General features: G+C 43.6%; 4 protein-coding genes across 4 annotated transcripts; 2 read left to right on the forward strand and 2 right to left on the reverse strand.

The window, feature by feature from the left end:
• Positions 1 to 684: 684 nt before the first annotated feature.
• LOC121627113 (carboxypeptidase B2-like) lies at positions 685 to 3,470 on the reverse strand. Its single transcript, XM_041965799.1, has 11 exons — positions 3,394 to 3,470; positions 3,054 to 3,129; positions 2,811 to 2,935; positions 2,596 to 2,704; positions 2,355 to 2,456; positions 2,154 to 2,258; positions 1,948 to 2,058; positions 1,758 to 1,845; positions 1,290 to 1,492; positions 989 to 1,073; positions 685 to 899 (listed from the first exon to the last, which is right to left on the reverse strand). The coding sequence occupies exons 1-11, from the start codon at positions 3,468 to 3,470 to the stop codon at positions 685 to 687; spliced, it is 1,296 nt and encodes a 431-aa protein (XP_041821733.1).
• Positions 3,471 to 4,617: 1,147 nt separating this feature from the next.
• Positions 4,618 to 7,576, reverse strand: LOC121627465 (carboxypeptidase B2-like). Its single transcript, XM_041966391.1, has 11 exons — positions 7,500 to 7,576; positions 7,160 to 7,235; positions 6,926 to 7,050; positions 6,711 to 6,819; positions 6,458 to 6,559; positions 6,257 to 6,361; positions 6,051 to 6,161; positions 5,861 to 5,948; positions 5,393 to 5,595; positions 5,092 to 5,176; positions 4,618 to 5,002 (listed from the first exon to the last, which is right to left on the reverse strand). The coding sequence occupies exons 1-11, from the start codon at positions 7,574 to 7,576 to the stop codon at positions 4,755 to 4,757; spliced, it is 1,329 nt and encodes a 442-aa protein (XP_041822325.1). The 3' UTR covers positions 4,618 to 4,754.
• Positions 7,577 to 7,895: 319 nt separating this feature from the next.
• Positions 7,896 to 10,932, forward strand: alg11 (ALG11 alpha-1,2-mannosyltransferase). Its single transcript, XM_041966362.1, has 5 exons — positions 7,896 to 7,969; positions 8,434 to 8,655; positions 8,798 to 9,169; positions 9,306 to 9,871; positions 9,971 to 10,932. Exons 1-5 carry the CDS (start codon positions 7,923 to 7,925, stop codon positions 10,252 to 10,254), a joined length of 1,491 nt encoding a protein of 496 aa, XP_041822296.1. The 5' UTR covers positions 7,896 to 7,922; the 3' UTR covers positions 10,255 to 10,932.
• A 1,633-nt stretch (positions 10,933 to 12,565) lies between these two features.
• Positions 12,566 to 14,098, forward strand: spp2 (secreted phosphoprotein 2). Its single transcript, XM_041966502.1, has 6 exons — positions 12,566 to 12,617; positions 12,692 to 12,819; positions 13,004 to 13,126; positions 13,487 to 13,594; positions 13,814 to 13,862; positions 13,989 to 14,098. The coding sequence occupies exons 1-6, from the start codon at positions 12,566 to 12,568 to the stop codon at positions 14,096 to 14,098; spliced, it is 570 nt and encodes a 189-aa protein (XP_041822436.1).
• Positions 14,099 to 14,130: the final 32 nt, after the last annotated feature.

Consider the following 14,130-nt stretch of genomic DNA (forward strand, 5'->3'; position numbering starts at 1 on the left):
AGTTACTGAAGAATGCTATTGTCTCAAAGTAATGTGTGTTAATTCCCAGCGCTGGTGAAGAGGCATGGTGATGTAGTTATTATTTGTGGCCACTAGAGGGCCACGATGATCAAGTCCACCAAGGCGGAAGTAATAGGATACGTCTGTTTCCGGGAAATATCTACAAAATAAAGTTTCCCAAGCAGACAAACGTTTCCAAAATTGGATCCAGCTTATGTTTGTGCATGTGCATGGACACAACATTCCTACAACAAGGTAGTTTTTTTTTTATTCCTTTTATATGCAGAGCAGCTGTGTTAGATTCCATTGCATCATACATTATTAACATCATTATTAACTTGACTACAACATTAATGTCAATATGTCCGAGAATAACAATCAGTATTAATATCTGTATGATATGTCTATGAAGATGTAGCTTTCATTGCAATATTAATCTGTAACATCATTCATCTTTTATTTTTATATGTCCACAATTTTCTGTTCCTAATCAAAAACATGCAGCTATTTTTCTGCACCAGTTATATGTTTATGTATGTATGTATGTATGTATGTATGTATGTATGTATGTATATGCATACACATCCCTGCAAAATAGACATCCCTAATATGTATGACTTTGGCTCTTACAGTGATACGACAAAATCTGTGTTAATAGACCTCATTCACAGTTGGTGTCGCTGCTCAGAAGGCTGGAGGAGGACTTGTTGCAGCTTGTGTTTTCATCATAACCTTGAGCGCGATGGTCTTCACAGCAGTCAGAGCTTCATTGCAGGCCTGGGAAATGTGAGATGGTGGCAGGAGGAAGCCATAACGTCCGCGGTCCTGGAGCTCAAATGTGAAGGAGTATTTGATGCCGAGGTTGTACGCCCAGTCATCAGAACCACCAGGAGCTAAGTCTGCAGAACAGACAGTGACACTCGTGTGTACTTTGTGAGTGACTGAATCAAGTCGAGCTAATTTTGTTTTAAAAATAAGTCCTACTCACATATTGTCTTTGCTCCAGCACCATATTTGTAGTTGCTCCTGTAATGTCTCTTGATTTTCTCTGCAGCCTCTTGGGCCATCTCAAGCTTTAAAAAGAAGGGGTGCAATTAAAGAAACATTCAGAAAGAACCATTAAGAGTCTGTGTTTGATCTCCAGCTACAGGAATTGACCATTTGAGTGGAATACTGTGGTTTTCTGCAGCAGCTGACAGCTATCATGCAGAAGAAAGGCTCCAAATACTATGGAGCTTATCGATTACATAGAAAAGCATTCAGCTCCAGTGTTTGAGCAAACCACTCACCAGGTCTTTGTGGTTCTCTGCTTCATCTAAGGTGCAGGAGTACGGGAAAAGCAGCATCTGAGAGTAGGAGTGGATGCTCAAGTAGAGCTGAATCGAGTCCTTGTTAACACGCAGGAACCGTGCCACGGCCTGGGACTCCGGCTCCGACTCAGGGAAGGAACCGCAGTAGGTCTCAGTGCAGGGATCATGAGAGGCCCCCTCCGCTGGAAGAAACAATTAAGGATGTGTGCAATGAAAAAAACACATGTATGACATCTTTTAAATGAAAGTAAGGCAACATTCACAAGAATATGGGTGGAAAAAAGTGCTTCACATGGTTTTAATGCTTTGATACTCACTGTGGCTCTTTAGAGTACTTAATATTAACTGTTCATCAAGGTGGATTTTTGCAACTATCAACAAATATATATAATGAAAACCAATTTCTCTACAACACACATGTTCTCAGAGGACTAAAATGAGACTTACTGCACCAGTTGGCATCAAAGTTTCTGTTGAGGTCGACTCCGATGCATCTGCTGCTGTTGATGGAGCGGTTCTTCCTCCACATCCTGTCCTGAGACAAAAAGAAAAAACTAATCAAGGACAGGCCAGCTGAAAGTGCTTCCTTTACAACCACTCGAGTGCGAAATACCAGTCCTGTTTCCTGTATTCTTACTTTGGTCCATGTGTAGCGGTATCCATCAGGATTCATGACAGGCAGGACGTAGACGTCCATGTTGTCCAGGATGTCAGTGATCTCTTGGTTCTGCTTGTAAAATGACAAAGACTGTGGGAGAAAGGAGGCTGATTTTAGTGCTGGGCTGTGAAACTGATCTGAGAGCAGAAAACGAACACTGTTGATGCTGGATTAAATGTACTCACATGCTGTACGAACCACAAGCAGAAAGCAGGAGAGATCCACTCTCTGGCGTGGATCCCACAGTCGATCCACATTGCCTTCTTGTTCGGTTTGTCATTCATAGACAGCTGAGAAAGAGAGATCAACATTCACAGCAGGGTATTATTGACTGAGTCATTTTTTCAGAAGCTCTCTCACCACTGCAGCGTATCATGTGAGTGCACCTTCAGGACGTAGAGTGGTTGCTTCTCAAATGAGGAGCCAATGAGAATGACTTTGACCGTGCTGGGGTTGTCCTGGTGAGTCCTGTTGATCCAGTAATAGATCTACAATGGAGACAGTGTGTTTGGAGGCAAAGTGTAATATCAAATTGAAAATTGGCCTTGAAAATTAACTAATTCTGACACAATGTCGACAAAAATGGGATGTCATCAAGCTTGAATATGGAAAAGATTGAAAGCGTACATCCTCCAGACTGTGATATCGATCGTAGAAAGTTGTGCTGCTCCGTGGGTCAGTGGAGTCGTTCCTCATCTGCATTTTAATCAACTCGTTGGCGTTGTCCAACAACACCCTAAAACAAACAAATCACACAAACTCCATAACGATGCACATGTGCTGTGGAACATGAAATGATGCTTTCTGAGGGATACTTGTGTGCTTTCAGACAAGCAACATACTCGTGAGTTATGTTGTGTTTCTGCAGCAGGTCCTTGACAGTGTCCGAGCTGTTTGCAGGTACAAACAGGTGGACCTCAGTCTCTTCTTTGATGTAGTGAGGTGAGACAGGCTGCCATAAGGCTGTCTGGGGGGAAATGCATCACATGATGATTCACAAGAAGAATAAATAAATAAATGAATGAATGAATAAAATAAAATAAAATAAAATAGAGGAGCACCACCACTGATAAAGAAAAAGCTACCTCATATTGAGTGGACACATTCTTCAAGATGTCCACTTGTTCTTGTGTTTTCGGGGTGATCGATAGAATTTGGTCACTGGATAAAAAGAGTACAAGATATAAGTAAAAGACGTCGTCCCTCTCTGGGCCAGTCACAGACTTTCACCTGTATTATGATAAATGTGGAATTTCCAGAAGTTCTGTTAAAAGCGTATGTTAAAAAGAGAAATCTTTGACCTGCACAGTGTGTGGGTGCGTGTTTGCACAAGTGTGTCGTATCCCATTTTCTTTGTGGAAAACACTTTCATATATAACAAATAAATGATGTATTTATTTCAAAAGCTTCACCAAGTCAACTTACTGTGTTTCCATAGAGTGTCCTGTCCTCAGCAGTTTGTCCAGATTCATCAACACGAACAAAATCAAAAGAGTCCTCATCATGTCAGCCTCAAGACTGAGAATGACAGAGGTTCGTAGAACACATGGGGATAAGGAGACATTATTGATTAAAACAGTGTTTATTTAGAAGTTAAACATTACTTTTTCGGAGGACAGAGATCAGTCATCGGGGCTAAAGGGGAGCATATTTTCAGCAGCAGTACTTTACACACATCTAAATTAATGGAAGCCAGTGTTGCATAATACCAGTTTGAACGGTGAGTGGCGGAGCTCCTCCTGGCCGTTAGGGGGCGCCAGATAGATTTAACTCTGTTGGAAAACAAGCGGAAACTTTAGAGCTGATGTGTTGTTGAATCTCGGCAAGATGTTGGGCCACGATCAGCTGGTCCACTGTTTGTGTGAATTAACAAGGTAAAAATATTTTAGCTTTCAGACCAAGCATTTCAAACAATTGGAGAAAATGTGAATTGTCACATTAGAAAGCATAACCATTTCCCTTCCAAAACTTCTTGAAAAACTGTCCTAATATGAAATAGTTAGTCAGAATATTCGCGTTGGTAGTAATAAAAGTGGTTAGTATTCAATTGAATGAATATATATTGAAGATTTTCACCGGAGGAGTCAAGATGCTGTTGCCAGGTTACTACAGTGCATGCAAAGGCAGTGCATGATCAACCTGTTCTGTCTGAGTGACTGGGTTATGCATTAGTTCAGTGCATGTAAACGCACTGGCTGCTGTTTAAACCAGTGTTTGGCAACTTAATTTCGCAATGTAATGCACTGCATTTTACTGGATACTGTCATTTGGAAGTAATCAGTTAGTTTACAATGCTATTGTCTTAATGTATTTGATCCAGCTTATGTTTGTGCGTGTGCGTGGACACAACATACCCACAACAAGGTAGTTTTTTTTTTTATTCCTTTTAATATGCAGAGCAGCTGTATTAGATTCCATTGCATCATACATTATTAACATCATTATTAACTTCACTACAACATTAATGTTGATATGTCAGAGAATAACAGTCAGTAATAGTATTTGTGTGATATATCGATGAAGATGTAGTTGTCATTGTAACCATCATCTGTAACGTCATTCATCTTTTATTTTTTACAAATTTTGTCCACAATTTTCTTTTCTTAATCAAAAACATGCAGCAATTTTTCTGCACCAGTTATATGTTTATGTATTTGTGTATGTATATGCATACACATCTCTGCAAAATAGACATCCCTAATATATGCTCGAGGAATGCTACTAAACTAAATTTTCTAAAAGCAAAAAATGACTTTGGATCTTACAGTGACACAGCAAAGTCTGTGTTAATAGACCTCATTCACAGTTGGTGTCGCTGCTCCGAAGGCTGGAGGAGGACTTGTTGCAGCTTGTGTTTTCATCATAACCTTGAGCGCGATGGTCTTCACAGCAGTCAGAGCTTCATTGCAGGCCTGGGAAATGTGAGATGGTGGCAGGAGGAAGCCATAACGTCCGCGGTCCTGGAGCTCAAATGTGAAGGAGTATTTGATGCCGAGGTTGTACGCCCAGTCATCAAAACCACCAGGAGCTAAGTCTGCAGAACAGACAGTGACACTCGTGTGTACTTTGTGAGTGACTGAATCAAGTCGAGCTAATTTTGTTTTAAAAATAAGTCCTACTCACATATTGTTGTTGCTCCAGCACCATATTTGTAGTTGCTTCCGTAATTTTGCTTGATTTTCTCTGCAGCCTCTTCTGCCATCTCAAGCTTTAAAAAGAAGGGGTGCAATTAAAGAAACATTCAGAAAGAACCATTAAGAATCTGTGTTTGATCTCCAGCTACAGGAATTGACCATTTGAGTGGAATACTGTGGTTTTCTGCAGCAGCTGACAGCTATCATGCAGAAGAAAGGCTCCAAATACTCTGGAGCTTATTGATTACATAGAAAAGCATTCAGCTCCAGTGTTTGAGCAAACCACTCACCAGGTCTTTGTGGTTCTCTGCTTCATCTAAGGTGCAGGAGTACGGGAAAAGCAGCATCTGAGAGTAGGAGTGGATGCTGAAGAAGAGCTGAATCGAGTCCTTGTGAACACGCAGGAAGTTAGTCACGGCCTGGGACTCTGGCTCCGACTCAGGGAAGGAACCGCAGTAGGTCTCAGTGCAGGGATCATGAGAGGCCCCCTCCGCTGGAAGAAACAATTAAGGATGTGTGCAATGAAAAAACGACATGTATGACATCTTTTAAATGAAAGTAAGGCAACATTCACAAGAATATGGGTGGAAAAAAGTGCTTCACATGGTTTTAATGCTTTGATACTCACTGTGGCTCTTTAGAGTACTTAATATTAACTGTTCATCAAGGTGCATTTTTGCAACTATTAACAAAAATATATAATGAAAACCAATTTCTCTACCACACATATGTTCTCAGAGGACTAACATGAGACTTACTGCACCAGTTGGCATCAAAGTTTCTGTTGAGGTCGACTCCAATGCAGCTGCTGCTGTTGGTGGAGCGGTTCTTCCTCCACATCCTGTCCTGAGACAAAAAGAAAAAACTAATCAAGGACAGGCCAGCTGAAAGTGCTTCCTTTACAACCACTTGAGTGCGAAATACCAGTCCTGTTTCCTGTATTCTTACTTTGGTCCATGTGTAGCGGTATCCATCAGGATTCATGACAGGCAGGACGTAGACGTCCATGTTGTCCAGGATGTCAGTGATCTCTTGGTTCTGCTTGTAAAATGACAAAGACTGTGGGAGAAAGGAGGCTGATTTTAGTGCTGGGCTGTGAAACTGATCTGAGAGCAGAAAACGAACACTGTTGATGTTGGATTAAATGTACTCACATGCTGTACGAACCACAAGCAAAAAGCAGGAGAGATCCACTCTCTGGCGTGGATCCCACAGTCGATCCACATTGCCTTCTTGTTCGGTTTGTCATTCATAGACAGCTGAGAAAGAGAGATCAACATTCACAGCAGGGTATTATTGACTGAGTCATTTTTGCAGAAGCTCTCTCACCACTGCAGCGTATCATGTGAGTGCACCTTCAGGACGTAGAGTGGTCGATTCTCAAATGAGGAGCCAATGGGAATGACTTTGACCGTGCTGGGGTTGTCCTGGTGGGTCCTGTTGATCCAGTAATAGATCTACAATGTAGACAGTGTGTTTGGAGGCAAAGTGTAATATCAAATTGATTACTGAATTGAAAATTAGCCTTGAAAATTAACTAATTCTGACACAATGTCGACAAAAATGGGATGTCATAAAGCTGGAATGTGGAAAAGATTGAAAGCGTACATCCTCCAGACTGTGATATCTATCGTAGAAAGTTGTGCTGCTCCGTGGGTCAGTGGAGTCGTTCCTCATCTGCATTTTTATCAACTCGTTTGTGTTGTCCAACAACACCCTAAAACAAACAAATCACACAGCCTCCATAACAATGCACACGTGCCCTGGAACATGAAATGATGCTTTCTGAGGGATACTTGTGCGCTTTCAGACCGGCAACGTACTCGTGAGTTATGTTGTGTTTCTGCAGCAGGTCCTTCACAGTGTCCGAGCTGTTTGCAGGTACAAAGAGGTGGACCTCACTCTCTTCTTTGATGAAGTGTGGTGAGACGGGCTGCCATAAGGCTGTCTGGGGGAAAATGCATCACATGATGATTTGCAAGAGGACAAAAAATAAAACAAGTAAAATAAAAAAAAATAGAGGAGCACCACCATTGATAAAAAAAAAAAAAAGCTACCTCATATTTAGTGGACACATTCTTCAAGATGTCCACTTGTTCTTGTGTTTTCGGGGTGATCGATAGAATTTGGTCACTGGATAAAAAGAGTACAAGATATAAGCAAAAGACGTCGTCCCTCTCTGGGCCAGTCACAGACTTTCACCTGTATTATGATAAATGTGGAATTTCCAGAAGTTTTGTTCAAAGCGTATGTTAAAAAGAAAAATCTTTGACCTGCACAGTGTGTGGGTGTGTGTTTGCACAAGTGTGTCATACCCTATTTTCTTTGTGGAAAACATTTTCCCATATAACAAATAAATTATGTATTTATTCCAGAAGCTTCACCAAATCAACTTACTGCGTTTCCATAGAGTGTCCTGTCCTCAGCAGTTTGTCCAAATTCATCAACACGAACAAAATCAAAAGAGTCCTCATCATGTCAGCCTCAGGACTGCGAATGATAGGTTCATATGAAACATGGGGATAAAGAGGCGTTATTGATTAAAACAGTGTTTATTTAGAAGTTAAACATTACTTTTTCGGAGGACAGAGATCAGTCATCGGGGCTAAAGGGGAGCAGATTAAGTTTTGCTGCTGCAATATTTTCAGCAGCAGTAATTTACATCTACATTAATGTAAGCCAGTGTGACTTTTCCTCAATGCAAGCTTGAAAGGTGGGTGGCGGAGCTCCTCCTGGCCGTTAGGGGGCGCCAGATAGATTTAACTCTGTTGGAAAACAAGCGGAAACTTGAGAGCTGATGTGTTGTTGAATCTTGGCAAGATGTCGGGCCACGATCAGCTGGTCCACTGTTTGTGTGAATTAACAAGGTAAAAATATTTTTGCATTCAGACCAAGCATTTCAAACAATTGGAGAAAACGTGAATCGTCACATTTGAAAGCACAGATGGCTTGTTTCTTTCGACGTCCTAGCTTAACACAGCTACTACAGGTGACGATGCTCCAGGTTGGTTAGCTAGATTAAGTTAGGTAACGTTAAGATAATTCGCTGTTTGTGCTCTTGTGGATAAAAAAGATGAATACAACTTTCATGGTTGTTTAACTCTTTACAAATTATTAATGCAGGCAGCATTTTGTTCCTTCTAGTCTTCCAGACTTGCAGTCTGTTGTCAATATAATGTAGTCTATATGCTGTGACAGGTAATTTCGTGTAAAGCTGAGGTCATTATGAACATTAATTTAGGCATTATGTACATCGTTAAGTAGTAACTTTTGATAAGACAATGTCAATAATTCTTCTAAGGCTTCTCACTGTGCTGATTCTGGGTTTCAGGCTGCTGTGGAAGCTGCTGCTGCCCCTGGTGTTTCTGTGTGTGCTGCTGATCGCCGTCCTGGTCCTGCTGGTGCTGGCAGTGCGTCTCTGGCTTCAGAGCAGCAGGAACGCCCGGCGGGCGAGGGACGGCAGTCCCACGGTGGCCTTCTTCCACCCGTACTGCAACGCTGGCGGCGGGGGGGAGAGGGTGCTCTGGTGTGCTATCAGAGCCCTACAGAACAGGCAAGACTGACTTTTTAAAGTTTGGTGTGTCCACTCTCTGTCAGGATTAGTTGCTGATTTACTCCAATGCAGAGTCACACAGTACACAAAATACCACCTGCCTATGTGAAATCTTGCTTGAACGTAACCCACATCTTCACAGGTACGTGGACATCAACTTTGTGGTGTACACGGGGGACCTGGGTGTAACGGGTCAGCAGATTCTGGACGGGGCGCGGCGGCGTTTCAACATCATGCTCCCCCGGCCGGTCCAGTTCGTGTTCCTGAGGCACCGGCTGCTCGTGGAGCCCGGCCTGTTTCCTCACTTCACCCTGCTGGGACAGAGCGTGGGCTCCATCTTCCTGGGATGGGAGGCGCTGACAGAGTTTGTCCCAGACCTTTACATCGACTCAATGGGCTACGCGTTCACTCTGCCCCTGTTCCGTTACTTGGGAGGCTGCAGTGTGGGTAGTTATGTTCACTACCCCACCATCAGCACGGACATGCTGTCTGTCGTGAGAGAGAGGAACCCCAGGTAATTGCTGTGTTTCTTTTTAATAAAGCAGATTGTTTCATATGGTTGTGTTCAAGACCTTTTCACTCCAGTTTCAGATGTAGAAGTGATTGCTGCTTGCTAACACATCAAATAACACAAACTGCCTATCTCCTAGGTTCAACAACCCAGATTACGTCTCCAACAGTCTGTTCCTGAGCGCCTTCAAGGTGGTCTACTACTGTCTGTTTGCCCTGCTCTACGGCATGGCCGGATCCTGCAGCGACCTCATCATGGTCAACTCCTCCTGGACCCTCGATCACATCCTGTCACTGTGGCGCGCTCCCAACCGCACCAGTGTGGTCTACCCACCCTGTGACGTCAGCGCGTTCCTAGACGTCCCGCTAGAAGAGGACGGGGACAGGAAGTGCCACACTATCGTTTCCATAGGGCAGTTCAGGCCGGAGAAGGACCACCGGCTGCAGATCAGAGCTTTCAGAAAGGTGTTAGACAGGAGGAGGGAGGGGGCTGGGGGAAGGGAGGCACTGAAGCTGGTTCTGATCGGTGGATGCAGGAACCAGCAAGACGAGGATAGGGTGCTCATGTTGAGGGGGCTGTGCCAGGAGCTGGGTGTGGCCGACAGGGTGGAGTTTAAACTGAATATACCCTTCGAGGAGCTGAAGAGAGAGATGGAAGAAGCCACCGTGGGGCTGCATACCATGTGGAACGAACACTTTGGAATCGGTAATTAATCTCTCCGAGTTTAAGCATTGACTGTCTAACTTAAAAATGCAAATTTTTGCTGCTATTAAAAATGCATCTTCACTCTTTTTTCCACGGCAGGCGTTGTGGAGTGCATGGCAGCAGGGAAGGTCATTCTGGCGCACAAGTCTGGCGGCCCCAAGCTGGATATTGTAATACCTTTCGAGGGAGGCCAGACAGGCTTCCTGGCTGATGACGAGGACAGTTTCGCGGAGGCCATAGACAGGATCCTGGCGCTGCCGCCCGCCACCCGGCTGCAGATCAGACGCAACGCACGTCAGTCTGTGGCTCGCTTCTCAGATCAGGAGTTTGAAGCCTGCTTCCTCGCCGCCATGGAGCCTCTGATGGGAACACTTGAACGATGAGAGGAAGACTCATTCTTTGTGTATGCATAGTTAACGTGACAGTGGCTGTTTAACACTTTGAGCACCTTTACTTTGATGCACTTAGGGCTGCATTTACACTGTAGGACCAGTGACTAAAGGGATTATAACTGATGCACTGATTATCACTGAAAGCATAGAGATTTGTCCCAAAAGCAGAAATGAGGCAGTGGACATTGGAATCAATTCAAGACGCCCCCCCAAAAAATGCATTATCACCACATTCCACTAAGGGATGTTTCCAGAACACCGCTCAGTGGCTTGTCCTCTCTTTACTGTATAAAAACCAAGAAAGTTTTGAATCATTCTTAAGAAGGTCCGAGTACTGTTTAGATACATGGCCCTATTTCAGACATGCTTTTAATCTAATCCTGTCCAGGCAGCAGTGAAAATATCATCTCTTCTGAGTGAATCCAGCTGCAGAAAAGCAGGTAGTCCTGTTGGAGTCGTATCCCTAAATATTAGATTATCTTGTGAGATGACCTTTGTTGCATTTTTACAGCACATTCCTTTGTCAGTGGTGTCAGTTTAGTAAAAAAGAGACGTATGGTGGTAATGGGACTAAAGTTACAAAACAAACATTTATTGTTTACAAGAATTCTCTTCATGCCTAAAATGTGAAGTATTTTTGATATCGATGATGAATGTAATAAACATGATGGGAATAAGGGAGTGTTGTATTGATGTACAACATATACTTACACCTAGGAGCTGTTCATCGTCTATTCCATTTGATTTGGCCTACAGTAGCAGGTGAGTCCTGATGTTGAAATGAGCTGTAACAGACAGAGAGGCCAGAGATCTGTCAAGAGGAAGGAAACCAAGAACAGACTAGCAGATCTGGGACAAAGACCAACGCTGCTTCCTGGAAAATGATTTCTCAGATTTGCATTGCTTCATGGAAGTCTGTTTGTTCTGTGTGTTTTTGGTACCAGGAGCCTGTCATGTCTAGTGTTACGACCCAGCTCGCTAGGGTAAAAGGGAGAGTAACATAAAACCCAGTTGGAGTAGGTGGCCAAGATAAATTAGAATTTTAATTGGTAAATGATGAAACAAACTCCGAGGTAAGGAGTAACAACAATTCACAGACGAAGGGGTCTGGATTTACACTAAATAGAAAAACAAACTGCGGAAGGTCTGGATGCCGGTGGTTTAAGATGCCTTGCAATTTTTGTGGACTGGACGGAACTGGAAGGGACCGGTGCCGGACCAACCAGAGATGCAGTGGGCGGGTCGAGCCGAGTGCAGAGTCCAATGACAGATGGGCACCTGCACATCAAAATTTGCATATAGACGCACACAAATACCCACATTTCACAGAGGGAGGAGGTGACGGCCTCGGGCCGTAACATCTAGATACCCACCTGAATATGGTCATTATCCGCTCTTCAAGATTCTTTGCAGAAGTGACACACAGATGGCAGGGAGCTGCAATGCAAAGCGCTGGCCAGACCATCAGCACCATCAGAATACAGGGTTCGGTGTGGATATGTGGACAGAAGGGCTCGTGTTTATGTCCAGATGAGAGTAGGAGCTGGACATAAACATGATGCTGTGCTCAAATTTGTCTCTACACATGTTCATAAAAATCAGAACAAATCAGAACACTTTCACCAAAATGCATTTGTAACTGACACATCAATTAAGCTCAGACTCCACAGATATGTTGCTGGAGTTTCTAGTCCTGCAGCTGCTTTATTCTGTTAAAAAGGTAAATGTCTGACCAACAGTCCAAAACCCAAGCATAAAAATTAACTATTAAAGACTAAGAAAAGCAGAAAATATTCACATCTCAGCTGTGAATGCTTGCTATGCTTGTTTAAAAATGACTTGAAAAATGATCAGAATTGTTGCAGATTGATGTTTTTGTTAGCTGACTAACATATTCATTTCGATTGTTTTACCTCTCATTATTTAAACATTAAGAACCTCCAAGACCTTAGTTGTATAAAAAAAGTGGGAAGATTACAAGCACATTGTACTTGTTGTTTAAAACCAGTTACATTACTTTATGTAACAATCAGCTTCCTCATCCAACAAGCTTAATAGTTTGTCAAATAGAGGGTCTGCATGACAATCTGAAAATGTGCTCATTGGATTTGGCACCTCGCCCTAGGATCAATAGTGCTGAACAAAGGTCAGCAGATATTGCTAAAGGAAGCAGGACAGGCAGTATTTTTTTTCAGGGTTATGGAGGGTAAGAGGCGGCGCACAGTGGTTTAGGACAAGAGCTGAACATATTTAGGGCGAGGTAAACCAAGGACTGAAGCTACTTCGTTTGGTGCTACTCAAGATGAGGTCCTACATGCTCCTCTTGGCCCTGCTGCACTCTCTGGGATGCTCGGGTGAGTGTACTGACCGCTTCATAAGTAGATACAGTGACTGTCGCTGACTCTCTCTTTGTCCTTTGACCTTGCAGGAGTCCCAGTGTACAACTCGGAGCTGGAGTCCATGGCAAACCGGGGTCTTGGGGCAGCTCTGACACAGGCCAACTCTGTGTACGCCGTCAGCCATCTTTACCGGGTGACTCGAGGCTCTGTCACAAGGGTGAGTCTGCACATACTTAAAGATACATAAGAAGTTTCAGCAGGTGCCTTTGTGTCTATTCAAAGAAACACAGCAACACACATTTTCTATTTTTTAACTGTTGCTGTAATAGTTGCAGTGGATGCTGCAGTCATACTAGGTTTGTTTATTTATAGGATAATGACAAATACCACATGCACACCAGGTGATTCCCATGGGCCTGAACACCGTTGACCTGCTGATGACATTTGGCATTAAAGAGACGGAGTGTGTGAAGGCTTCCAGAAACGACCCCCAGACATGTGCCTTCAAACCTGGCTTCTTTGTGGTGAGAGACAACTAAATCTTACTAGGGTTTGCGTTCGTTTGGTGCCTCTGGGTTGGGAGATAACACTGTGAGGGACAACGCAAATAACAGGAAAAATTACGCCACCTGACATACCCGTATACTACTCTTGGACACCTAATGACCAACATTACTTTTGGGTCTTACACATGTTGACACACTGATGCAACCCACTGTTTGCATTGGCACGACTGTAATGGAACAGCCTGTTGCTCAAATCTACTGCCATAATGCAGCAGGACAGTGACTTGTGATCCTAATACAGCTGAAATCGAGAGACATTTACACTGTGCAGAATATTAAAAACACCACCCTCTCTCCGTTTGCCCTCCATCACTTCAGCCATCCCTCTCCTGCTCCACTCGGGTCCGAATGTCATCCACCTCAGCCCAAGTGGTTTCCCTCAGGTGCGGCCATGACGGGAGCTCCAGCTCAGAGTCCAGTGAGGAGGTGAGGACACGGGAGGGAGGAATGGTGGGTGGGTGGGGGCGTTGTTATGAGTCACAGCAAAATCTACTGGCTACAAAAAATAAAGTGGAAAAAGCTGCTAGTCATCGAACATGTTTGAGACATGAATCTTGGAGTTTTCCACTAATGCAAAGCAACAATATAAAGAGTTTCCTGAACTATGTGGTGCATGTGAATAATGTCAAGACTTTGATTCCACAGATGTTTTCAAGAGGGAGACACCAGTTCAATATCCCATTAGCAGACAGAGGTAAACACAGGTTTTAGCTACTGCTGGCTGCACAGGCTTCAGTTTGAAAAAAAAAAAAAAAAAAAACATTCACCAGTGTGATATCAGTACATGTGAGTGACCAGAGCCCCCACTGTCTTTCAACAGCCCCGGCTCCTCCTGCACCTCATCCACCCATCCAGCCTGATCACTCCCTCCGCAGCCAGACAGTGGAAGTCCGGCCCAGAGGAGACACTTTTAGCAACTACCTGGTGTGAAAGTTCAGCTCGCTGTGGAGACATTTTGGTGC

This window comes from Chelmon rostratus, chromosome 24 (genome assembly GCF_017976325.1).
Source record: "Chelmon rostratus isolate fCheRos1 chromosome 24, fCheRos1.pri, whole genome shotgun sequence".
Classification (NCBI taxonomy): Eukaryota; Metazoa; Chordata; class Actinopteri; order Chaetodontiformes; family Chaetodontidae; genus Chelmon; species Chelmon rostratus.

Bases quoted from the DNA above. Each gene is read 5' to 3' on its own strand.
- LOC121627113 (XM_041965799.1), bottom strand. From the start codon at position 3,470: ATGAGGACTCTTTTGATTTTGTTCGTGTTGATGAATCTGGACAAACTG. The intron at 2,259-2,354 runs GTGCACTCACAT...TCTCTTTCTCAG, and splicing joins AACCACTCTACGTCCTGAAG to CTGTCTATGAATGACAAACC. The intron at 900-988 runs GTGAGTAGGACT...TCTGTTCTGCAG, and splicing joins TGCTGGAGCAAAGACAATAT to ACTTAGCTCCTGGTGGTTCT.
- LOC121627465 (XM_041966391.1), bottom strand. From the start codon at position 7,576: ATGAGGACTCTTTTGATTTTGTTCGTGTTGATGAATTTGGACAAACTG. The intron at 6,820-6,925 runs GTACGTTGCCGG...TGTTTGTTTTAG, and splicing joins AAACACAACATAACTCACGA to GGTGTTGTTGGACAACACAA. The intron at 6,362-6,457 runs GTGCACTCACAT...TCTCTTTCTCAG, and splicing joins GACCACTCTACGTCCTGAAG to CTGTCTATGAATGACAAACC.
- spp2 (XM_041966502.1), top strand. From the start codon at position 12,566: ATGAGGTCCTACATGCTCCTCTTGGCCCTGCTGCACTCTCTGGGATGC. The intron at 12,618-12,691 runs GTGAGTGTACTG...TTGACCTTGCAG, and splicing joins GCACTCTCTGGGATGCTCGG to GAGTCCCAGTGTACAACTCG. The intron at 13,595-13,813 runs GTGAGGACACGG...TTGATTCCACAG, and splicing joins GCTCAGAGTCCAGTGAGGAG to ATGTTTTCAAGAGGGAGACA.
- alg11 (XM_041966362.1), top strand. From the start codon at position 7,923: ATGTCGGGCCACGATCAGCTGGTCCACTGTTTGTGTGAATTAACAAG. The intron at 9,170-9,305 runs GTAATTGCTGTG...CCTATCTCCTAG, and splicing joins GTGAGAGAGAGGAACCCCAG to GTTCAACAACCCAGATTACG. The intron at 9,872-9,970 runs GTAATTAATCTC...TTTCCACGGCAG, and splicing joins GAACGAACACTTTGGAATCG to GCGTTGTGGAGTGCATGGCA.